Raw genomic sequence first — 23,749 nt, 5'->3', positions numbered from 1 at the left:
GTACAGGCAAACCTCTGTTTCCGACCACAATTAGTTCCTGAAGGCTGTTGGAATAGCGATTTGTTCAAATTCCACATACAATTTTCCCATAACAAATAATGTAAATGGGGCGGCAGTGGCTCAGCGGTAGAGCGGACGTCTTGGGACCAACATTGCCCAGGATTCGTCGGTTTGATTCCCGCTCCCGCCAGACATCTTCGGAGTGTGAACTGACAGCGGGAGGTGTCAGCTCACCTCCCAGCCACTGCCGAGGCGCCCTTGAGCAAGGCGCCGTCCCCCCCACAATGCTCATTGGGGCGCACCATGAAGTTGCTACCCGTCCCTCCACCTCTCCTGTACGAATTGTTATTAACTGCATGCCTACAGGCCCCGAGTGTGTGTTGTGTTTGTTCAGGGGCCTGTGTACGATGTTTGTGTGTGTTCTAACACATATGTATATGCATGCACAAAAACTGGAGTGGAAAAGATAATTTCCCCATTGTGTGGACGAATAAAGTGGATCTTTAATCTTTGAGAAAGTGGGCGCCCTCTGCTGGCAGGGTGGCTATACTGCAGCCACACAACGATCGATAACGACAGAAAGCAGCACTCTGAGGTTTCCTGTAGTACATATGAATATTTCATTTAATGTGTTAATCCTTGCTTAATCCATCGCAGGCATATATCATAGGAAAGTGATTGATTCTTGAATGATTCAATAAAGCACTAAGACGTCGATTATGGTATAAAGTAGGTATATACAGTACATGTGTTTGTATGCGTGAGTTAAATGAGGATAAGAGACATTGGAAATACATCTTGTAACGCAGATTGTTTTAAATCAGAAGTCTTATGTCAATCTGATATCTTGTTTCCAATCTTTGAGTACATTCCTCAAGTGTACATAAGTGTACATTTATATTCAACAATCCGAACGTTAATCAAATCGGTATCGACCCGATATGAAACTTCCAATCCATCGATCGGAACCACCTAAATGAGTCAAACATCATCAGTCACGCGTTTTTTCCACGTTTGAAGCAGTGTTTCAGATTTAAGAAAAAAACAAACATACCAAGTCTAGGCTGTGAGCCCACTAACTGTAAGAAGACGCCCCCTTGAGAGTCTGGTGTGTGGCTCTGAAAAGAGCCGTTGGGTGTTTGCCGGTCGCACCGGGCCGTCTGTTTACTTCTTCTGGGCCTTCTCGGTCTTCTTGGGCAGCAGGACGGCCTGGATGTTGGGCAGCACGCCGCCCTGAGCGATGGTCACGCGTCCCAGCAGCTTGTTGAGCTCCTCGTCGTTGCGGACAGCCAGCTGCAGGTGTCGCGGGATGATGCGGGTCTTCTTGTTGTCGCGGGCGGCGTTACCTGCCAGCTCCAGGATCTCCGCGGTCAGGTACTCCAGCACAGCCGCCAGGTAGACGGGGGCGCCGGCACCGACGCGCTCCGCATAGTTACCCTTCCTCAACAGCCGGTGGACGCGGCCCACTGGAAACTGTAGCCCGGCGCGGGAGGAGCGGGTCCTTGCCTTGGCTTTAGCCTTACCGGGAGTCTTTCCGCGTCCAGACATGTTTGCAGTTCGATCTCGAGTCAGTTCGTGAGAAATTAGCTACCGGAAGGCTGGATCCTTTTTTATACTGGAGACAGTGTTAAAGCTGCAAGCTGATTGGACCGATCAGGCGTTACTGTGATCGTCCAATCACAGATGAGTCTTGCAGAGACAAGTTCCGCTTCATGCTAAAGGACTTTCCCTTTTCCTGTCAATTGAATGACGTTTCAAAAAGCCAGAAAATTCGTTTGCTGAGAATCGAAAGAAAGCCTCTCGTCGCTGTTTATTTCAAATAAATCTTCTTCCACTCAATGTGATGTTTAACGATCATCATCTTTTCCTTTCGGATTTCCCCTTCTGGGGTCACCACAGCGAATCAGTTGCCTCCATCTAAACCCGTCTTTCTGCATCTTCTCTCACACCTTGACTTTTAACGATCATCACCTTCTAAAAAGCGATACAAAAACGTGGTTCCTAACAGATACAGGAGGGAAGGGCTTTTACAATCCGGTGTTGTCTTAAATAATTTATGTATTTGTATGCAATACGTTTAATTCCGGTGCTTTTTTTGTGAATGTCTTTTCGGTTTTTATAAGTATTTGTGTAACTATAAATGATTAAGATTAAGTAGTTCAAAAGTTGTAGGTTTAAATAAGCTAATGCTTCAGTCTACTCCTTTTTGGACATGTGTTTATCATTTCGTAGACTATTGTTGTTCCGTCTACTTTCAATGGTCTTAGTTGTTTTTTCTGTTCAATTACTTCCACATGTGCAAAATAAAGCATTCATTCAAAGACGAACACACCGTTTCATGATCAGGCATCAGTATTATAGACGGGGTTTTCAACACAAATGCATTCCATTTATGTGAAGAAAACATTTAACGTCACAAAACTACAATTATTTGTCAGGAACCTGAGAAAAGAAAGACTTAATCGAAGTTGGAAATAGAGCTCACAGCTGGCGTCTCTGCAAATAAAATGAATGAGAATCTATTAAACATTTTATTCATGAGTTGAGATTTAACCTGTGATCCCTGAAAGATGAAAAAAAAATTCTGCCAAGAAAAATTAACCGACTCTCGCACTACTGATCACCCACACAGGAACGCGGCTCTGATAGGGGAGTGGGTGGCCCTAAGAAGGACCGTTTAGTTGCCGGGTGGGGGCAGTTCACTTGGAGCTGGTGTACTTGGTCACAGCCTTGGTGCCCTCCGACACGGCGTGCTTTGCCAGCTCCCCGGGCAGCAGGAGGCGCACAGCGGTCTGGATCTCCCTGGAGGTGATGGTGGACCTCTTGTTATAGTGAGCCAGGCGGGAGGCCTCGCCGGCGATGCGCTCAAAGATGTCCCCCACAAAGGAGTTCATGATGCCCATGGCCTTGGAGGAGATGCCAGTGTCCGGGTGGACTTGCTTCAGTACCTTGTACACGTAGATGGCGTAGCTCTCCTTACGCTTGGTCCTCCTCTTCTTGCTGTTGGGCTTCCCGGTCTTCGCGACGCCCTTCTTCGAACCCTTCCTCGGTGCTTTCTGTGGCTCCGGCATGTCGATTTCGTATCGCTGATGTACTTTGACAGCGGCCGCGGCGGCTAATATATCACCCGCTCATGCAAACTACGATGTGCTATTGCTCAAGCGCGATTGGTTGACTCCCAGAACGAAAGCAACGCCCACTGCCGAGGCGGGGCCCGCTGGCAAAAGGGGGAATTCCGAAGATAGGAAGGCGGAAGAAAGGCTCGTCAGACAGCTGGACGTCACGGGGTGTCCGTTACTAACGGTCCGTCGATCCGTTAAAATACAAACACAGGCGTCTTCAGCGTAGGGGGAGAGTTTGAATGTTTCCTGAGCGGGAGTGACGATCGATCGGTTTGAAATCAATCGACACGTCAAATGTTAACGTACTTTTAGAACAGCATTCGGACGCCGCCCTAGTGGCTCCCTGGTGCTTTTTCAAAAATGTATGAAAATGGAAAAGCTTAGGGGGGTGTTTGTTTGTTTGTTCGTTTGTTTGTTTGTTTGTTTGTTTGTTTTAATGTGGTTTCTGTAGGGGGGACAAGCCTGACAAACGATTGAAGATCTGATATCAGTGAAATAATTCCATACAAGATTTTTGACCTTTTTTATACTTCATACTTAATAAAATATTGCATTAATGATTTTGATATTAATAATATTAAATTAATATTATAAAAATTTTCTGTGTTTTATTTTTGTTCTGGGAAAAATAAATAATAATTTTCCTAATAAATAAAGGAATTTCTTATGTTATTTTTCTAAAAAAAAAAAGGTCAACCATTCATTCATTCATTCATTCATCTTTCGCACCGCTCCCCGTGACCCGCCATAGCGGGTCTATCCCAGCTGTCTTAGGGCGTGAGGTGGGGCATACTCCAGGTGCAGCACCAGTACGCATCGGAGCCACACAAAAACAGACAATGCATGCTCACACTTACACACACGCACAATTTGGAATGGCCAATTAACCTAAAGCGTATGTTTTGGGAGGTGGGAGGAAGCCGGAGAACCCAGAGAGAACCCACACAGACACAGGGAGAACGTGCAAACTCCACACAGTAACTAAATAAATACTCCAGACTCCTAAAGGGAAACCTTAGGAGTCTGGGTTGGGTCACAGACTGGAACCAGGTCCTCTTGGTCAGACAGGATCACAGGCGTCCAGTCAGAACACATCATAACCCTACAGAACCATCAGAACCCATCAGAACACATCATGGGTTCAAGTCTAGACAAACTTCTACAGCTCTACCCCCACCTCAACCCGCCACCCTAAATACTAGTAGGAATTTTCCTCGTACTAATAAATTATTACTACGAGGTGGGCGGTGAGGGCCAGCAAAGGCCTTCTCTGCTGGTCTAACATAACCAGAGATCATGATATATTTATGATGAAAGTTAATTATATTTTAATGCATTTCCCTTAAATAAATATATTCAAATACATGTATAAATATATGATTATGCATTTGGATATAATATGACATAGGCCAACACTGGGTAAGTGTCCTATTTTTAGATTGGAGGGTTTTATTCAATCAGAATTCAGCTAGCTTGTATTGCCAGGTTGAATGAAATCTGCCCAGGACCTTTAGAATTTAGAATGCAGGTCTCCCTGCATTGTGAGTGATAGAGAAGATGTAGTTAATCAACACATGCGATAGCCAATCAGATGACGAGTTGGCGACGCTAAGGCCTTCTAGCTGGTCTCATGTTCACCTGACATGTACGTGTCCTGTGATTGGATACTCACTCTGAGAAGGCGGTGCGATGCAGACACTATGCAGACACACATTTGAAGAGAAGCTCTAGTGAGACAGGCTGTGATCCCTGAAGGAACTTACCTGTTCTAGCTAACCTGTTCTAGCTCATCTGAACTAGCCAACCTGTTCTAGATAACCTGAGTTAGCTAACCTGTTCTGACTAACCTGAACTAGCTAACCTGTTCTAGCTAACAGAGAATGAAAGGAGAATGGATTTTGTGTTTAAATAAGCTGTTTGAAGTTTTTATATTTAATGTTCTTGTAATTTAATTTAATTTATATCAAATCAATTATAGTGAAATAAAATGACCAATAAACTAAAAATGAAAAAAAATCATGCTCTTCTGCAATGTGTGTAAATAATGTGGTGCACTTGTGCAGCTGTATGATTGTAGTGGAGATACACAAAGAGACTTGTGTCCCTGCTGGAAAATAGGTTGTTTTATACCTGATAGAGTTGATGCAACATCTAGTAGTGTATTAGTGCATGTCTGTATTTCGTTTCTGTAGCTGTGGTGTCATAAATGATGTGGTCATTTCAGTCGGTTTGTTCTGTGATGTATTGTGTGACGTCTATTCAAGGTGTGGCCGCGGGATTCTTCTGTGGAAGTGACAATAAAAAGAGTGGGGCTGACGCCGGTTTTTGTCCCATTTGAGAGAAGTTATAAACGTCTCAGTCCTCAACGCTACATTGGTGGCAGCGATGGGGGCTGCTCACAGCATTATGGGATGTATTTATGCAAGTTTGACTAAGGACAGCATCACTGGAGGCCAATGTATGAAATGCACGGCCCGCCACTGGTAATAATACTGGTAATACTACTAGTACTAATACTACTACTAATACTGCTAGTAATAACAGTAGTAATACTGCTAGTAATACTGCTAGTAAAAAAAGTATTAGTAATACTGCTAGAAATAATAGTACTAGTAATACTACTAGTCGTGCAAGGCTGTAACCGTGAATGAGCGAATCAAACTTTAGCTCAATAACAAGAAACCAGACTAAATAAAGTTTTAAAGCTACTCTGCTTCGGTATTTAAAGTTGTTGTTTGGGGTTTTTTGTATATTTTGTAACAGTGGTTAGCGCTGCCGCCTCACAACACGCCGGATACGGGTTCGAGTCCCGCTCTGCGCATGTGTGTGTCACGACACCGCTATCATTACTGTTCTTATGCGCTCGGATGTGTTTTTTCTTTTAGCGGTAACAAATAAAAATACTCGTTCCACCATCATATATGGTAATGTGACTTTGTTTTTGCAGTATCTGGACCGCCCGGTTCGGTTCGGTCCACTCAGACCAAGATTTAAAAAAAAAAACATTGTTCGAATTCCATTTTAACTAAAAGTGACTGCGTTGGCCGGGAATCGAACCCGGGTCAACTGCTTGGAAGGCAGCTATGCTAACCACTATACCACCAACGCCACACTACTCAAACGCAACGTTTCTTGTACTCAACCAATCGCTCCTCCGTGCCACCGTGACGTCACCTGTTTCAGACCACTGGACTGCCTTTGACGAGCGCTGGAGTCTCTGGAGCAGCTGTGACGTGGAGGAAAGCGGCAGCATGTTAGCATGTTAGCCTCAGATGCAGAGCAGCCTGTTGCTAAGCTAACAGTTACTGTATCCGTTAGCTGGCTGAACACGCCTTGTGGCTCGCGCTGGCGTGCTCCTGCCGGTTCACCTGTGCTCGACAACACCTGTACCGCTCGGTTCCGCCCACTAGATGGCGCAACAACCAGCTGGTTCAGTGGTACATGTTTATTGTTCCGGATTAGCGTTCAATAAAGCAGCGAAGCCATAGGCCACAAATCAGGTGACGTCGTTCGAACCCATCACTGCAAAATATCGATAATAAAATGTTAACTAAAAAATCAATATTCATCAAAAAGTCAAATACTTTAAATTATACAGCTTTTGTTTGATGTTTTACAGTTAAAATAAAAACTGAACGAATGAGGAAAACACGAAGTCTAGCTATGGCGACACCTTGTTCCACCTCTTTCTGATTGGTTCAGGATAGCGATTACATGGTCACATGGTCACCTCGTCCAAGTCTCATTGGTGGAGGCAAGAAACGGGTCGTTCCTTGAACAGGAATCCTCCTCTTCATGGATTGCTGTGGCCTCCGTGTGACGTCATACTGTTCCTGCCTCACTGTGGGCGGAGCCAGGGGTGGGAACTGACCCGCCTACAGGTCCTGTTCAGAACAGAACCAGACCTTCTGGATTTGGTCCAAGGGTTTCAGGTCAGACCGGATCAGAACCACCTTTATTGATCTCTATTGATCAATCGATCCATTAATTTTTGATGACTGATCGATGGTTTACCAGAACACATTCAGAAGGTTTAAGGTTAAAATCTCATCAACAACAAAATAAATAAACAGAAAACTGATATAAAATCAATGAATGTGTTTATAAACAGAGGGCTTCTCTCTTTCTCTCTGTCTCTCGTTTTCTGCTCCATCGGCGCCCCCCTCTCCCCCCCCTCCCGCCCCCCAACCCCCCCTCCCTCTCCCCCCCCCTCCCGGCCGCCAGCCAATCATGTTCCTCGTCTCGCGCCTCCTGTTTTCCTCTCACCTCGTCTCGTGCTCACGCTGTGCACACGGCACGTCGCCACGGGCGCCGCCGACAGCAGGAAATACGACGGAGGGCACGAGCTGCCACACACACACACACACACACACACACACACACACACGCACACACACACACACGCACGCACACACGCACACACACACGCACACACATCACACCCTTCCCCCTCCCTCCACTGTCGCAAGAACGACGCACGTATCCGTTCATAACCTCCGCCATTACTCATCCCCCGTGCCCCCCCCTCCCGTGGTGCTGTCTTTTTCCCGCCCCTGCAGGGTCGACACCTCCACCTCTTCCTCCCCCTCCTCCTCCTCCTCCTCCTTCTCCTCCTCGCCTCAACCCGCTAATTTAACGCCTCTCTCTCCTCGTGCCAAGCCCAGGTGATTATCCATCCACCCCCCTGTTATCCATCACCCCCCCTCCTCTTCCTCCCCCCCCCCCCCTCCTCCTCCTCCTCCTCCTCCCCCTCCTCCTCCTCCTCTCGGTACCGACAGACCGACAAATCCCTCCTGGTGCTCCTGTCAGCCCCCCTCCTCTCTCCCTCTCTCTCTCCGTCTCCTTCCCCGCCAGCCATGATCCGTGGCGGGCTAATTCCCAGACGGTCTTCTTCCTCTTCTCCTCCTTTCTCCTCTTCTCCTCCTCCTCTTCCTCTTCCTCCTCCTCCTCCTCCTCGCGGGCCCGGTAAGTAGCAGCGGCACGCCGTCCATCTTCCCGTTTTCCCGCTCCTCCGTCAGACTGCATGCTGTCTTCACGGTATTTATCGGTCGTTATCGGCTCTGGCTTTTTTTTTATTGACCCCCCTCCCCCCCACCTTCCTCCCCTCCCTCCCTCCCTCCTCCTCATCTTCCTCGCTGTGCCTGAGGGGGGGGGGGAGGCTGGGTGTCGCAAAGGGAGCGTTTTCCCCTCGCGGCCGGGGGCCACCGTGACCTTCCGTTGGCGCTGGCGGCGGCCCGGTTGACCAGACAGGGTAATTAGTTACGCCTCAAGGGGGAGGGGGGGGGGCACACACATTCTCACACTGGCTGCACACACACACACACACACACACACACACACTCTGTAGACACACACACATTTCACACTCATTCACAGATTGCCTGGTTTTGTGGAGCACACACACGCCCACACATTTCCAGTTTGAGTGTGGCCAGAGGTCAGAGGTCAGACATCAGACACACCAAGTGGATGCTGGGGGGGGTCAGGACCTCTCACATCTCCTCCCTCCCTTTGGTTTGATGCCCATCTTCACCACAAACCAATGAAGAAGAAACGGCGCCCTGACGGATCCACGCCGCCTCCAGAACCCCGAGGCCGGAGAGCCTGAGCTCTGATTGGCTGAGAGGCGGTATCGTGAGTTCTGATTGGCTGAGAAGCGGTGTCACGCCAACTCGCCAGAAACACGTGTCCGACGGCGGCGGCGACGGAACAAGACGTCAGCTCTTGAATTGAAACATTTAGCGTTTGTTCGCTGCCGTGGCCACGCCCCTCCATGCTCGTTCAGGCTCCGCCTGTTCAAAAACAACATGTTATCCACCAGGGGGTGGCGACGAGCCCAACGGCGGCAGACGCCTTTGGTTGTCACAGCTATGCTGCCCCCGGTGGTTCCTGCTGGAACTGGAAGCTGATAGGCTAACAAGCCTTTCAGTTCCTTTTCAAGGCGGGACTCATGTTAACCACGCCCCATCAGATGTTTGCGTCGCTAGTAGCCGTTAGCAGCTAACCGAGAAGAGCAGAGTGTTGATGGGTGGTGGCGCAGGAGATCAGCTGACGTGTCGGCGTCTTCTGATGTTTGTTTGTTTGTGTTTACAGAGAGAAGGGCGTCGACCTCAAGACCCACCGTCAGCCCGCCGCCTCTTTAAGCAAGCGTGTGTGTGTGTGTGTGTGAGGTCATGTCAGGCATGACCAGCGGCGTGTGCGTGGAGAGTGACCTCTCCTCGATGCTCCAGAGAAGCTCCGCCCCCTCGCACCATCATCCTAATCACCATGGTTACGGCGGACAGGGACAGGTGAGTGGCGACCTTTGACATCTGAAGCTGAGGCTGTGTTCTGATTGGTTCTCCTGACTGAAGCTGTGCTCTGATTGGTTCTCCTGTCTGAGGCTGTGTTCTGATTGGTTCTCCAGGTGTCGGGCCTGGCGCCGATGCTGGACTACTCGTCGGAGATGGACCGCTACCGCTCGTCCATCGCCAACTTCTACAAGACCAACGTCAACATGAACATGAACGTCACCAACTTCCCCCAGTCCGCCAAACTGGCAGCGCGCCTGGCGGCGGCCACGCCCATCTTTCCCCCCACCGCAGCCAGGCTGGGCGCCATGGCCACGGCCCCATGGGGTTGCCACGACAACATGAACATGAACCACCCGGCGGCCGTGTTCTGGGGCCGACCCAAACCGGTGGCCGCTGCAGCGACGCATCACCCCCACCATCATCATCACCCGTCGGCCACACCGGCGCACGTGACCTCCACGCACCCCCACGCTACCAGCATGCACCAGGGCAGCGGGGGGTCCGGAGGGGGAGGGGGAGGGAGTGGTGGGAGCAATGAAGGGGGAGGAGCTGAAAAACAGGGACCCAACACCTCCTCAGGCCCCGCCCCACAGGGAACGCCGCATCACCACTCCATGGCGCCGAGCAACGCGAACTTCCTTCCTGGTTACGGCGGCGGCGGCGCAGACTGCGGCGTGGGGAACAAACAAGGACACGCCCATCCGGATATGATGGGCCTACCGGAAAGTGGGACCTGCAACAGCGGAGGAGTGATGGGAGGGAGCTTCCTGGGGGGGCTGGGATTACCCCCCGGGGTCATCGTCATGGCGATGGGGTCGGCAGACGCCGGGAGCGCCTTCCAGATGACGGGTGGCCAGCGGGCGCTCACGGACTGCCAGCAGCACGCCAACTCCTCGCCCTGCCCCTCCTCCTCCTCGCCGTCGTCATCAGGGGCGACGGCAGGGGGCGTGACTCTGTCGTCCTCGTCGTCATCGTCGGGCGCCGTGGCCAAGAGGAAGAGGAAGCGCTGCGGCGTCTGCGGGCCGTGCCGGCGACTCATCAACTGCGGCGTCTGCTCGTCGTGTCGCAACAGGAAGACGGGTCATCAGATCTGCAAGTTCAGGAAGTGTGAGGAGCTGAAGAAGAAGCCAGGAGGAGGGGGGGCAGGGGGGGCGGAGGTGAGGACACACACGCACATACACACACACACACACACACACTCACACACACACACGCATACACTCCGGTATCTAAAATCAGAACGTTTGTGTGTGTGTGTGTATGTGTGTGTACGTGTGTGCGTGTGTGTGTGTGTGTGTGTGTGTGTGTGTGTGTGTGTGTGTGTGTGTATGTGTGTGTGTGTGTGTGTGTATGTGTGTCTCAGATGATGTGCTGGAAGTCTTCCTCCCCCCACAGAGTGTGAACGCTGTTAAGATGGTGGGTGGTGAAAGCGAGAGTTTGGTCCCTGCTGAGGTCTGGCAGCCTGCCAGCACACACACATAGCCACACACACACATAGCCACACACACATAGCCACACACACACATAGCCACACACACATACACACACACACATACACACACACACACATAGCCACACACACATAGCCCCACACACACACACACACACACACACACACACACACACACACACACACACACACACACACACACACACACACACACACACACACAGACTACTAGATAACAAATCGTCTCATTACAGCTCCATCACAGCAAATCAGTGGAGTTTGTGTGTGTGTGTGTGTGTGTGTGTGTGTGTGTGTGTGTGTGTGTGTGTGTGTGTGTGTGTGTGTGTGTGTGTGTGTGTCTGTAAATTAGTGGCAATCAATAATTCATTGACGATGGTGTTTGGCCTCATTGATCAGCCCATATATCTCTCCCTCCAGACAGTAACTAAGCTGTGATGTAATTAGAATACCAGGTACTCAGATTACAATTAGTGGGAACGCTACACAATATGCTAAACTATGTTTAAAGCCACTAACTACCTCTTAATCAATAAGTTCCAATGCACAGCTGATCATTAATGATTAATCATTAGTGTGTGTGTGTGTGTGTGTGTGTGTGTGTGTGTGTGTGTGTGTGTGTGTATGTGTGAGCAGGTGTTTCACACTCTTGCCTCATATTACCTTTTCCATTGTTTGATGTAAGTCAGAGTGCTTTTTTTCACTGGTTGGTCACATGATTTCCAGCAGCCAATGGGGGAGGGTCTTCTGCTGATGGGCGTGTCACAATGTTGTCTAACCTCTTGTTTCCTGTCTTTCCCAGCGGCCGCCGTCCGTCCCGACCGGCGAGGCGTTTCGTTGGTTCTTCTAACCCCGCCTCTGTCACATGACCCCACAAATTCAGAATGGACCAATTAAAGGAGTTTGATATGGTGTGGACGATCAATTAAGACTAAAACCTCAATGGGGACAGGAAACCGGCGAGGAGGAAGGAGGAAGTACGAAGAGGAAGAGGAGGTCACAAGTGACAGAAACCAGCCAATCAGCTTTTGGTGTGATGATGTCACAATTCCATTTGTGCTTGAATATATTCACAGGTATTCTGTTTTTTAAATTCTGCCTAGCAACAAATGCTACCAGCTAGCACTAGTAGTGAGAGTTTTACATTAGCAAATCAGAGCTCGGCTGGAGGGATTGGGCGTAGGAAGAAGATGGAGCAATTGCTGACACAGCTAACCCATTAGTCCGTTGTCAGGCGTGTTCTTCAGCTGGACCCACGGTTGGTTGGTTGGTTGGTTGTTGACACTGGTGTTACCAGTAGCATGAAAAACTAGCTTGAGCTTTACCATTGGTTAGCGTTTTTATTTATATTATTATTCTATTATTATTACTAATTGATATTTATTACTATTATTTTTATGATTATTATTAACGGTCCTTTCTGCTCAATGAGTCGTACCACCGTAGACCACCGGGCGCAGCGTAGCCAAACGTTAGGAACACGTAGCACAAGAGCCACTGATTGGCTAACGGCTAACAAGTCCGTCACTAATGGAGTCACCAGAGTGTTTCCTCCATCATGTCATGTGACCATACTGTCTTCCTCTTCCTCCTCCTCCTCCTCCTAGAACACCATAAACCCCAACATCGCCCAATCAGGACGGCCATCCACAGGACCACCGCCATCGCCATGGAAACGATACCGTTTGACCAAACTCAGAAGTCAACCTCCAAGTAAACACCAGACCACTGAGGACTACAAACCGTCCAGGACCGTTGATAAGGACTACAGCTTTGCCGAAGTAGGACTACAACTACCACGTCACTGTTAGCTGTCTCTTCTGTCTACCTCTTCCTCAAGAACCTGAAGGCCGGTTGGACCGTGTGACCTGCTTCTAGACTCAGTTCTCAGGGCTCCGCCCCCTTCCTGGTTCTGGCCAACCCAATTGAATCAGAACCACTTTGTGTATTTTTGTACTTGGGACAGAACACGACTCGGTGTGATCAGAACTCGGCTCGTCCGACCCTCCCCATGACCGGTTCCGAACTGTGGTTAGGAACAGAGGGGTCCTCAGCCCAGGATCGGGACCTCAGGGGCCCCCTGAGGGGGTCTGTGGAACCCGGGGCCAAAAGTAACCCAACAAAGTCAGAACTTTTCCACTGTTTCCAGCACGCGCTGTGATCCTAGCCCCGCCCCTTTTCCTTTGATGCGGTTATAATCGGAGGCGGATTCACAAACATTTTTGACCGTTTCTAGCAAGTATGTCGACAATGATGTCACTGATGATGTCACAGGTCAAGGCCGTGGGATTGGTGGACGTCACCGGCCTCCGATGTGGAGGTCCAAGAAGTAAGGCGGGAGGTCGGCATGGCAACCAGACCATATGTCTGTTTCCATATGCGTTGCTTAATTCATCACGGAATGCCCGCCTCCTGCTCAGAGCAGGAGCCAATCAGTGGGCTGTACTGTAAGGCGGGGCTGACTGGGGTAGTGGGCATCAACCAATCAAAGCGCAGGACGGTGAAATAGACGAAAAACAGATCAATGACAGAAAAGTGATGATCGCAGACATGATGGACATATTTATTGTTTATTTTTGACGCCCCTCCCCCCTCCTTCCTCTCGCTGCGAGTGAGGATGAAGGGGGGGGCGTGTGTTCGGTGTCCTCCTCATCCTCACGTATTTGGTCTCTGTGATGAATTGTAATAAAGCATTTCAAAGATGAGGAAGACCATGGCGTGATGAAGAGGATGGTGTCAGCTGATTTCATCATGTGTGTGTGTGTGTGAAAAAGAACAATATGTCTCTGTGTGTGAACGCCACAAGATGGAAGCTGTGTGTGTGTGTGTGGGCTGAGAGAAAGAGAAGCTGGTTGTCCTTGACGACAGTGCGCTCTGTTGCCTAGCAACAGAACTAACAATGGTGTGCTAGAATGTGGGCGGGGCCTGCTATGGATACAAGCAGCTGTGACATCATCGATGGGCGGTAAAAAATAAATGAGTACGAGAACACACACACACACACACACACACACGCACACACACACACACACACACTTCTGGTTATTGATCCATTAGAAATCAAAGCGACCGGTTCAATCCGTTTTCCTCGTGCCTGACCGGGAGGATCTGGGTTCCAACCCCCTGTAGGGGCAGACATTTAATCAAACCCTGTCTTAATTGGTGTGTGGGAGTCTGTCCCCCCAGGACGACGCAATTGGTCCTATGAGGCGAAGGGTGGGGAGAGGGCTCCATCTGGTTGTGAGAAAGAGGAGCTGCTCCTGATCCAATAATAACTCATGACGAAAGCAGCCAGATCTGATTGGTTCAACTAACCCATCAGCGGTTTATTGATCAGCTGAGTCATGTGACCAGATCTGAACCCAAACCTGATCAGAACGGGTTCTAAGCCCGCAGGGAACAAAACACATGACCCACATGGCAGTCAGGAGTTTATCTATGCAGCCGCAGAAAACAAACAAACAGAAAAAAACAACAGAATGCAGCCAACAAATTAAAAGTCATCACTTTTCCTCTGGTTCAGGTCGCCTGAGGGGGCCCCTGGGGGCCGACGGGTTCCCAGCCTGTCAGTCCGGGTGTTGGTCGGATCCAGACAGCAGGTCGGGAGGGAAAAACCCCAAGCCAACGGGAGTGGGTGGAGCTTCTCCCTTCCTCAAAGAGGGGGCGTCGGCGGAGGCGTGGTCGCAGTTGGCTCGTGAGAAAACGCCGGCGAACACGCCGCTGGGGGGGCGCGGGGTTCTGGGTCCACTGGGGTCCAGGTCCTGACGGGGATGGGCGTCGAAGGGCGAGGGGCTCTTCCTCACGCCGTCGAGGCTGGAATGTAACTTTGAAGGGGGCGGGGCAGCATCCAGGGCAGAGCTGCTGTCAGATCCGGATGGCGGGTCGGGGGGGTGTCTGGGACTGGACCAGGTCGCTTCCTGAGGGTCTCCGGGGGCTGGAGGACAGGAGGGGACGTCGCCATGCGGACTGGGTGTGGTGACGAGTGGTTCAAAAAGTCTCTCCAGGGACGAACTGGGACGGACAAGCTCCGCCCCCTGATAACAGCCGGTGACGTCAGAATCCACCGAGTCAGCGCCGAGGTCTAACGGAGGGCGGGGTGATGAGCGTCCGCCCCCGCCGTCTCTGTGTTGTAATGGCGGCGTGGTTCTGTCACATGACCTCACAGGACCGTCCCATTTCAGCAGCGGCTCCAGTGGTGGCAGGACAGGGGCAGAGTCCAGACCGGGACGCCCCGTCTCATCCGGGTCGTCCCGGTTCAGGTGGACCAGGATGGAGGCCAGCAGGTGGGCGTCGCTTCTCGATTGGGCGCCGCCGTCCGCCATCCTCATCGCTCCCTCGTCATCACCCAATCCCAGCGGCGAGCCACGCCCCCCATCAACTTCCACATCCACAGGGAGAGCCTCGGATTGGCCGGGCTCGGCATCCGACCCGTGAGATCCACGTTCCAGGATGTCGTCTGGAAGTTCGCCGATGTCGGCATTCAAGGCTCCACCCACTCCGGGCGTATTGGGCAGTGGGAGGGGCGGCAGGTCGGAGAAGTCGACAGTCTGCTGGCTGCTGACAGGGCTGCTGCTCGCGCTCTTCCTGGCGATGACATCACAGCCGCTGTCACTGTCCAGCGTGATGACAACTGGAGGACTGAGAGAGACAGCCGTGTTAGAGCTCGCCTGTGATTGGTCAGCCTGCACCACAGTTACTATGGATTTTAATCCTATGTTGAGCAAAAAAAGAAAGTGGTTTGATGGATATGTGCCACATGGATTTACATGTACAACGGAACGTGATGGGAGCCAGCGTCCTCTCTGCATGATCTGCAATGTCAAGTTGAGGAACTCAAAAGGAAAACTAAAGCTACACTTCCTTCAGTGCATGGAGATAAAAGAACACAACACATTGTGTTCAAGGTGAAGAGAACCAGACCAAAAGGCTGGTCTGCCTGTTCTTGGCTTTGTACCCATCAACAAACCGATCCTCAGAGCAAAACAGGGCAAGCCACAAAAGTTTACCACGCACTTAGAGAAGCTTGCACAGTCTCTCTGTGAATACTTCCCTACAAGCGAGTCCTACCCAACACAGGTTAGACAGTTCACGTTTGCTATTGAGACAGAAAATGCTGAATACCTTGAAAAAGTCAATGAGATTCAGCAGAGCCAGGTTCAACAGCAACTCTTCACAACAACAATGTTCCCAAACCTTCTGGCATTGACATTTGGAAAAGTATCCAGTAATAGAATTTTTTCTACCATTTGTTACAACATATCTTTGTGAGGAATTCTTTTCAAGAATACTGGACATAAAAACAAAGAAAAGAAACAAACTTTGCAGAGAAGATTTCCCAAGGTGAAGCCATGCATATCTGAACGGGTCTCTCAGAGGAAACAGCTGGAGTCACAATGGTTTGTAGGGATTTGATCTGATGTGAGTTACCTGTCAATCAAGCGCCCACCCAATCACGGGGTCCCGTCACTGTGGAAAACCTCCTGCATCGCCTCTGTACCCAAGAAAGGACGCCCTACTGATCTCAATGATCACCGACTGGTCGCTCTAATCTCCCTTGTAATGAAGACCCCAGAGCGACTGGTCCCGGAGCTCATGCGTCCACAGGTGCAGGGTGCAATGGACCCTCTCCAGTTTGTGAACAGGCCCAGGTTGGGGTGGACGATGCCGTCTTGTACCTCCTCCACCGTGTGGCTCTGCTACCTGGACGTCGGGGGCTGTGCTGTCAGGGTGCTCTTCTTTGACTTTTTGAGCGTCTTCAACACCATCCAGCCCCTGATCCTGCAGGATAAACTGACCTCCAGTGGCTGTATACCCCTACCTCGTGAGCTGGATCATGGACTACCTAACAGACAGACCTCAGTACATCCATATTGGGGACTGTGTGTCTTCTATGGTGACCAGCAGCACGGGGCTCTCGCCCCTTCTCTTCACCCTCTACACGTCTGACTTCAAGCACAACTCGGATACACGCCACATACAGAAGTACTCGATGACACTGCAATTGTGGCATATATCCAGGAGGGTGAGAAAGGGGTGTACAGGGCATTGGTGGCTGACTTCGTGCAGTGGTGCCAACAGAACCAGCTCCAGCTCAACGTCTCAAAGATGAAGGAGATGGTGCTGGATCCCCGGCGGGCACCTCCCTCTCCACAGCCAGTGATCATCGAGGGCAGTGAGGTGGAGGTGGTAGGAAACTATAAGTACCTGGGAGTGCAGCTAGACAGCAGACTGGACTGGTCAGTCAACTCGGGCTGTTTGTACAAGTGGCAGAGCAGGATGTACTTCCTGAGGAGGCTGGCCTCCTTCAACATCTGTCCTGAGCTCCTTCTCATGTTCTATCAGTTCGTTGTTTCCAGTGTGCTGTCATACGCCATTGTGTGTTGGGGTGGCGAGGCCAGGAAAAGAGACATAGACAGTCTTAACAGAGTCATCCGCAGAGCGGGCTCAGTGGTCAGGCTGAGAGTGGACTCTGAAGACGCTTCTGGAGAGCACGACCATGTCCAAAGTCAGGGCTATCATGAACAACACCAGCCACCTCCTGCACACCACGTTCTCCCAATAGAGAAGCACCTTCAGCGGCAGACTGCTGTCACACAGTGCCTCCACAGAGAGGCTGAGGTCCTACTTCGTGCCCCGTGCCATCAGGGGGTACAATGACTCTCCAGGAACAGCGGGGGGGATGCGGTGAGGTCAGCACTCGATTGAATCGAGGGGACGAGATGGGATGTCAGCCGGTGCTGCAGTGTAATGGGGCGAAGGTGTTGAGATGTTGTGACATTAGATAGTGGCATGCCTCACAGTTTAAGAAGAGTGTACCTTACACACCATGCGGGCCTCCAGCTGTCTTCACTTTTTCACTATTCAATACTGTTTCTATTTTAGTTTACTATATGTTCCTGTTAGTGCTGCATGTGTCTGTTAGTATGTCTTGTGGTATGTCCTGTCCTGTGGTGTGAGTGTTTCTGTTTCTCCTAGTGTTTATCCAGTATTTATTCATTATGTGTGCCTGAGCAGTGGATATGTGCAATTTCCTCTGGGATTAACAAAGTAACTATCTACACTTGCTGTAGATAGATACTTTAGAGTCACAGTAGTTTGTCACTATATCACGGAATTTGTTAATTGTGTGTGGTCCTTGGAACGCATTAACCGCAAAGAACGAGGGCACACTGTATACTAGTATACAGTATATATTTTTTGTTTTCACTAAAGAAGGGTTTGGTTCCTCCAACACGGTTAAGGACCACTGGTCTAGTCTGACTCAAGCCCCACCCCTGTCCTGTATCGACACACAACCCCGTTTATCTGGGGGTGGGTCTATCTCAAGTACGGATACTTCACTGAAATCAGGGTTTAAAGGTTCTGTCCCATCTGGTTACCGTGGCAACACCACATGACCCTGCCCTTCACCCAAACATGACATTGCTTCCTGTTGGGGGGTGGGGTGGGGTGTACCTGCTGGGCTGCGTCCGTCGTGGACGTCTCCGACGCCGCTTGCGGGGTGGACCTTCTATCGCCGTGGGGATGAAGGTGCCCTCGTAGATGATCTCCACGCTTGGGCTTCGCTCTTCTCTCCGTCTCCCTCCACTACTGGGGAAGAAGGCGCAGCCACAGTGATGACATCAGCAATTCATGGACTTATGGTTAAAAAGGAAGTCAGCTCTCACCTGTCTCCGCCCCGTTCCCGGGTAGCCTCCTTCTCCCTCCTCCGGGCTTCGCCCCGCCCCCTCCTCCTCCCCTCCTTCCTCCCCTCTGGGTGACGGCCGCCGCTCAGTCTCCAGGTGGGGTCCTTGTCGTTGTCCAGGTGGCGGCTCTTGTACTTCCTCTTTCCCCCCGGTTTCTCGACATGGTGGGCGTCGCTGCCATCGGCGGCAGACACCAGCGTGGGCGGCGGCCTCCGTGTCCAGGTCTGAGGGGAGGACGAGGAGGAACCCGAACAGAAGGAGGAGGTGGTGAGTGGGGAGGGGCGGTGGCGATCCCAGCTGGCGTTGAGGGGGCTGGGCGGCGGCGAAACGGAGTGAGAAGGCGAGGGGGGCCGGGAGCGCTGGTGCATCATTGGAGGGTAAATAGAGCGATTGGGGTTGCACAGGGTGCCCCTCCTCCTTGGCCGCTCTCTCCGGCTCCTTTTCCTTAGCCTCCTCTCCCTCGCCCCGCCCCCGCTGGGCGTCGGCCTCTCACGTCGCCACTCGCTCTCCCCTGGCGGCGTCGGGTCGAGCGAGGGGACGGAGTTCCTGCTCCGGTCTGAACTTCCGGACCAGGAGCGCTGGCGTCGCCCGGCAGGCTTCTCCTCCTGCTGGGCGTCAGGTTCGTTTCCATGGCAGCGAGATGTGGAGGGAGGGATTGAGGGTACGTAAGAAAGGGGGGGCAAAGGGGAAGGGAGGGGCTGAGTGATCGGGGGGAGGGCGGGGCCCTTGGTGGGCGTGTCCTTGTCATTCTCAGTGTCAGACGACGACAGCTGCACCAGCTCCGGCGTCCTCTCGGCGATCGGCTTCTTGTAGCCCACGATCAGACACTCCTCTTCGTCCTCCTGCTGCTTGTGTACCGCCTCCTCATTGGCCAGTTCCTGGGGGGCGGGGCTGAAAGACAGTGGGGCGAGCGAACAGGATGGCTCTGCCGTGGAGTAGGAGGGGCCCGGCGTTTCGTCGTCCCACGCTGACAGGCTGAGGCAGCTCCCGCTCTGGATGAAGTCATCGAGGCCGCCGCCCTTCCTCGCAGGCGGCCTCTCGTCTGATTTCCCGCCCACTCGCCCCTCCTCTTCCTCGCCCTCTGAAATGGCGATGACGGAGCTGCTGGAGTCCGTGGAGCTGGTCACGACGTCCACGTTCGGCTCCGCCGGCTCGTACGCCGCCTGTAAGTCGTAGTCATCCAGGCTCAGCGTTGAGCGTGCGAAGCTGACCAGCTCGTGCAAGAAGTGTTCGGTGCGCGCCGAAAGGTGTGGGCGGAGCTCTTCCTCTATCGTGGGTGTGTCTTCCAGGCCGTGGCGAGCGAGCAGCGCCACGATGACACGCTGCACGGCTTTGACATGCGAGCCTTGCGCGCCGTAAAGCACTGTCAGCTCCCGTTGCAGCCAGGGGCGGAGCCTGTCAATGTGGGCGGGGTTCTGATGGAAGCTCTCCGCCGTGACGTCGTGCTGCTGTCGCCCCTGGTCGGTCGCCCCGGCAATGCCTCTAACCCGCACGCCGCACCGGTAGAGGGCGCGGCGGAAGGCCACCATCTCCCTCTCCCTCAGCCGCCGCATGGCTCCACCTTCCCGCTGCAGCTGACGCCGTGCCGCCAGACGACTCATCAGCCGCCGCGACTCACGATCGCTGGCGGCAACCGGTGCCGCCGCCTCCCTGAGCCCCTCCAACACTGCCCCATACTCCGTCACGGGAGCACCGCCCCTTGCCCTCTGCTCCTCCAGGTCTCCTCCCTCTTCGCCATCCTCCTCCACCACCGGGGGACGGGGAGGAAGAGGAGGGAGAGTGAGGGGCGGGGCGTGAAGGTACCATGCCCACACCCCCGTCCTATCCCCACCCCTCTCCCTCCTCCGCCTCCTGGCGCTCGCCTCACCAGCCTCGCCCGCTCTGTGGCGCCGCAGCATCAGCCTCATCTGGTGGCTACGCCTCGCCGTGGAAGCCACGGCCGCCACCACGGCCACAGTGGCGGCCACCCCGGAGCCGGGGGGCGGCGGCCTGAGCATGTACTCCTTGAAGTCGTCCTCGGCGCGCACCGAGTGCAGGATGGAGGCGAAGGGCTGCTTGCAGAGCGGACACTCCGCCTTGCTGTGGGACCACTCCTGGATGCAGGGGAAGCAGAAGCGGTGCAGGCAGCGGTCCAGGTACGCCAGGTTGTTGAAGCGGTCCAGGCAGATTGGGCACTTGGAGTCGGGGGACGCCTCCTCCGCCACCGCCGCCCGCGCCGAGGTCGACGAGGAGGGCGGAGACGAGGAGGAGGCGATGGCGGCAGCAGGAGGGTGGGTTAACTTCCTCTTCCTCCGACTGCGTCTCTCTCGACCGCTCTCCTCCTCTTCCTCCTCCCCAGGTGGGCTGCCTCCTGCGAGGCCGCCGCCTCCTGCGGCCTCGTTGCCACGCCGACGGACACGCAGCTTCATCCTCATGGGCGTCATCACCTGGAAGAGATGGGTGGACGTTCAGAAGCCAGCCGCTGACAGGATAAGCTCGGCTGACTGAAAGCTAAGGGTGGTCACGTGACCCGCTTTGACCTCTGACCTCTGCTCCTGCAGGAAGTCACATATACACACAAATAAACAGCCTGACTAACAATGCTAGCCACCTGACTGGCATGCTAACACCTGTCATGCTAGCCTCCAGCGGGCAAATGCCCTCGTGTCTCAGGACCGTCAGCTCTTCTGCAGGTTCCCCGGATGACGGCTGTCGTTATGGGTTCGAAGCCCCGTGGACACACATCAATTGTTAGCCTGTTGCTACCACTGCCTCTCAGAACCAATGGACGCTGCTAACATGTTAGCATGTAGCTGCGATCAATTCTTCTCTCCTCGCTTCAAACACGTCCAGTCGCTCGCGTGTTAACAATGATCGATCACCAATGCGTGCGTGCGCGCGCGCGCGTGGCGGGCCGTGTCGCCCGGTAACGAACAGAAACACACCGGAGGATTGAGGACATGCTAAGCGAGGCTAACGCCGTTACCGTCCCGTGCCTGAGCTGAGGACTCCTCGGGTCGCTCCGAGAGCTTTTCCCCCGCCGTTCTCCTCCTCCTCCGGTCCGTCGGCGGCATCCGCCGTCAGAGAGGCTTTCGGTCCGCCAGGCTCCGCCGCTCCCGTTCGTTTACACCGAAACTTCCCTTCGGAACGGGGACATCTGTGACTGTGTGGACCGGACTGCTATACAGCTGGGACGGCAGGACGACGCTCTTCTTCTTTGGGCCGGATCGGCGCTCTGCTGCCGCCGCTGGCCGCCGGGGGAACTGCATGTGCCGGTCCGGAAACACTCCCCGAACCGGAAACAATCCCCTGTCCGTTCGGTTGTGTTCGGTGGGGTCTGACGAGTTAAATCGAGAAAAAGAAAAATGTCCGGGATGAATCCAAACGGTCAGTGACTTTCTGTGTATACTCTGAACCCCTCCAGGTCCGGTCGGTCGCGCCTGTGACGAGTTCTCTTTGGTGTCTCTTGGTGTGACGTCACAACCTGTTTAGGACCCCTCAAACGGAGGTACGGTAGTTCCAGCAAGTGGCGGTAATGCTACTACGTGGATGCTAGCCGTCCTACAAGACCAAAGAAGAAGAAGAAGCAGGAATAACGTCACGTTACCTTGGTGGCCGTGGGTTCATACGGATCGTTCGGGGTCGCGGGTTGAAGAAGAGGATGTGGACCTTCAGTAGGCGGAGTCTGGAGAGGATCTCCTCACTGGTACGACAGAAAAGTCACCTGTGCGACTAGCATAGCTACGTTAGCTCACTGCTGGCGGTGCAGCTAGCCAAGTAGCTAGCCACCAGTTCGACCGATTAGCTCCTCAGACGTTCACGGATCTTGGTTTAAACGACGCGGTTGATTCGAGACTTTCTGTTGCTGCTGACGTCACGAATGGCGGCTGGCCAGCTAGACACATGCTAGTGCTAATCGAGACAACTTCATGCATCTCGCATGGCGTCATTCTCGTGCGAGGGTTTCCATAGTAATGTTGGACAACATGCAGTTGCTGAGAGTATAGATGCGTTTATTCTTTCTCACGGTTCTTTAGACTCGTTCTTGTTTCCTTGTAAACAAACATCTTTCAGAAGCCTCTCTGACGCTGATGCCATATTTAGTTTATTCTGATTGGACTGTCAGAAGCTACTGGTCCGACCTCTAAAGTTATTAGTTTTCTCCCCTCAGGTGCTGCTGGCCGTCGTGGGCCTGTCCTGGTCTTACGTCATCTATGCCAGCAGGATTGCCTCCCATTGGCTGCTGGAGAAGAGAACCGCCCACCTCCAAGAGGACTGATGTCCCATTGGACCAGTGTCTGAAGCCCAGCATAGTTATTGATGATCAGCTGATCATTTAACCAGCAAGTCAGCGATCAATGGATCCTCTTGGTCAAGGAAAATCCACTTAAGCAGCTGATCAAGCAGCAATATTGATACAGAGAAGACAGCTGATGAAAGTGGTGGTTGGCATGGCAACAGACCACATGTTGGCTTGATGATGTCGTCATACAGCTGGACGGTAATCATGAATGATGCGTTCCCTCATCTGATGATCAATAGATGGATCTGTTCATCACCATGGAGACCAGTTCTCTGTCCTCTACAGACAGATGGGCGTGTCCCCTCTGGTTCCCCACCAGGGTGACAAGATGGATAAACATCAGCTGGACCATCCACCCCGGACAGAGAGGATTTTGGGTAGAAGGCCAGGACTTCAATTTGAACAGGTCGGCAGCTGATTGGTGGATTCTGTCCCTGTAAGACTGGATGCAGTTTTATCTGTTCTTCCAGTGTTTATCACACATTAAAGGCACATTTGTTTGACATCAGTGTCCTCATTTCCTCCACTGTGATTGGCTGTTGTGTCTGTCTCTGTGTCTGTGTGTGTGATGTATTCAGTAACTAACGCTCTCTTCCTCAGATATGTTAATGTCCTGAACAATAAGTGGAGGAGGTGGGCGACCGAGCTCAGTAGTGAATGGCAGATGGAGAGAGAGCGGTGAACACCCATTCCATTAAGAGAGGACTTCAAAGACAAATGTGTGTGTATATGTGTGTAATTAACAGCAGCTCAGGTTCACACAAACATCAATAAATATATTCCAGAATCTGCTCTAAAACTCTAAAGTCCTGATGTGACAGAGGCATGGAAGCCTGCAGCGGCCAAAACTAACCAGCAGGAAAGCAGAAAAACAGATTGGTTCATACTGTGTTAGCATC

General features: G+C 52.4%; 4 protein-coding genes, 1 long non-coding RNA gene and 1 other non-coding gene across 9 annotated transcripts; 2 read left to right on the top strand and 4 right to left on the bottom strand.

Annotated features, from left to right (window-relative positions):
• Positions 1–7: 7 nt before the first annotated feature.
• LOC137590745 (histone H2A-like) lies at positions 8–2,375 on the bottom strand. The gene has a single exon (XM_068308476.1). The coding sequence runs from the start codon at positions 1,546–1,548 to the stop codon at positions 1,165–1,167; it is 384 nt and encodes a 127-aa protein (XP_068164577.1). The 5' UTR covers positions 1,549–2,375; the 3' UTR covers positions 8–1,164.
• A 142-nt stretch (positions 2,376–2,517) lies between these two features.
• Positions 2,518–3,105, bottom strand: LOC137590747 (histone H2B 3-like). The gene has a single exon (XM_068308478.1). The coding sequence runs from the start codon at positions 3,069–3,071 to the stop codon at positions 2,700–2,702; it is 372 nt and encodes a 123-aa protein (XP_068164579.1). The 5' UTR covers positions 3,072–3,105; the 3' UTR covers positions 2,518–2,699.
• A 3,053-nt stretch (positions 3,106–6,158) lies between these two features.
• Positions 6,159–6,230, bottom strand: trnag-ucc (transfer RNA glycine (anticodon UCC)). The gene has a single exon. It is a non-coding gene; the product is annotated as a tRNA-Gly (tRNA).
• A 1,673-nt stretch (positions 6,231–7,903) lies between these two features.
• Positions 7,904–12,893, top strand: LOC137590986 (methylcytosine dioxygenase TET-like). The gene is made up of 5 exons (XM_068308842.1): positions 7,904–8,087; positions 9,216–9,412; positions 9,529–10,572; positions 11,686–11,959; positions 12,491–12,893. The coding sequence occupies exons 2-4, from the start codon at positions 9,296–9,298 to the stop codon at positions 11,731–11,733; spliced, it is 1,209 nt and encodes a 402-aa protein (XP_068164943.1). The 5' UTR covers positions 7,904–8,087; positions 9,216–9,295; the 3' UTR covers positions 11,734–11,959; positions 12,491–12,893.
• Positions 12,894–14,208: 1,315 nt separating this feature from the next.
• Positions 14,209–21,770, bottom strand: LOC137590935 (E3 ubiquitin-protein ligase Topors-like). 3 transcript variants are annotated; one of them, XM_068308800.1, is made up of 4 exons: positions 21,544–21,770; positions 18,551–20,994; positions 18,339–18,473; positions 14,209–15,521 (listed from the first exon to the last, which is right to left on the bottom strand). In XM_068308800.1, the coding sequence occupies exons 1-4, from the start codon at positions 21,619–21,621 to the stop codon at positions 14,450–14,452; spliced, it is 3,729 nt and encodes a 1,242-aa protein (XP_068164901.1). In that variant the 5' UTR covers positions 21,622–21,770; the 3' UTR covers positions 14,209–14,449. The 3 variants fall into 3 exon arrangements, with proteins under 3 accessions (XP_068164901.1, XP_068164903.1, XP_068164902.1); XM_068308802.1 differs by having other exon boundaries at positions 21,534–21,668; XM_068308801.1 differs by having other exon boundaries at positions 14,210–15,521; positions 18,339–18,470.
• A 305-nt stretch (positions 21,771–22,075) lies between these two features.
• LOC137590939 (uncharacterized) lies at positions 22,076–23,578 on the top strand. Of its 2 annotated transcripts, XR_011034558.1 has the most exons (3): positions 22,080–22,253; positions 22,719–23,256; positions 23,451–23,578. It is a non-coding gene; the product is annotated as an uncharacterized lncRNA (long non-coding RNA). The 2 variants fall into 2 exon arrangements; XR_011034557.1 differs by lacking the exon at positions 23,451–23,578 and having other exon boundaries at positions 22,076–22,253; positions 22,719–23,353.
• The last annotated feature ends 171 nt before the right edge of the window (positions 23,579–23,749 follow it).

Source organism: Antennarius striatus, chromosome 23 (genome assembly GCF_040054535.1).
Source record: "Antennarius striatus isolate MH-2024 chromosome 23, ASM4005453v1, whole genome shotgun sequence".
Taxonomy (NCBI): domain Eukaryota; kingdom Metazoa; phylum Chordata; class Actinopteri; order Lophiiformes; family Antennariidae; genus Antennarius; species Antennarius striatus.
The sequence above is the reverse complement of the archived record's forward strand: the minus strand, read 5'-3'. Positions and strand labels throughout refer to the sequence as shown.

Bases quoted from the DNA above. Each gene is read 5' to 3' on its own strand.
- LOC137590745 (XM_068308476.1), bottom strand. From the start codon at position 1,548: ATGTCTGGACGCGGAAAGACTCCCGGTAAGGCTAAAGCCAAGGCAAGG.
- LOC137590747 (XM_068308478.1), bottom strand. From the start codon at position 3,071: ATGCCGGAGCCACAGAAAGCACCGAGGAAGGGTTCGAAGAAGGGCGTC.
- LOC137590986 (XM_068308842.1), top strand. From the start codon at position 9,296: ATGTCAGGCATGACCAGCGGCGTGTGCGTGGAGAGTGACCTCTCCTCG. The intron at 9,413-9,528 runs GTGAGTGGCGAC...TTGGTTCTCCAG, and splicing joins GTTACGGCGGACAGGGACAG to GTGTCGGGCCTGGCGCCGAT. The intron at 10,573-11,685 runs GTGAGGACACAC...TGTCTTTCCCAG, and splicing joins GGGGGGCAGGGGGGGCGGAG to CGGCCGCCGTCCGTCCCGAC.
- LOC137590935 (XM_068308800.1), bottom strand. From the start codon at position 21,621: ATGCCGCCGACGGACCGGAGGAGGAGGAGAACGGCGGGGGAAAAGCTC. The intron at 20,995-21,543 runs GCACGGGACGGT...CATCTCTTCCAG, and splicing joins CCGAGGAGTCCTCAGCTCAG to GTGATGACGCCCATGAGGAT. The intron at 15,522-18,338 runs GTACACCCCACC...TGTCTCTCTCAG, and splicing joins CGACGGACGCAGCCCAGCAG to TCCTCCAGTTGTCATCACGC.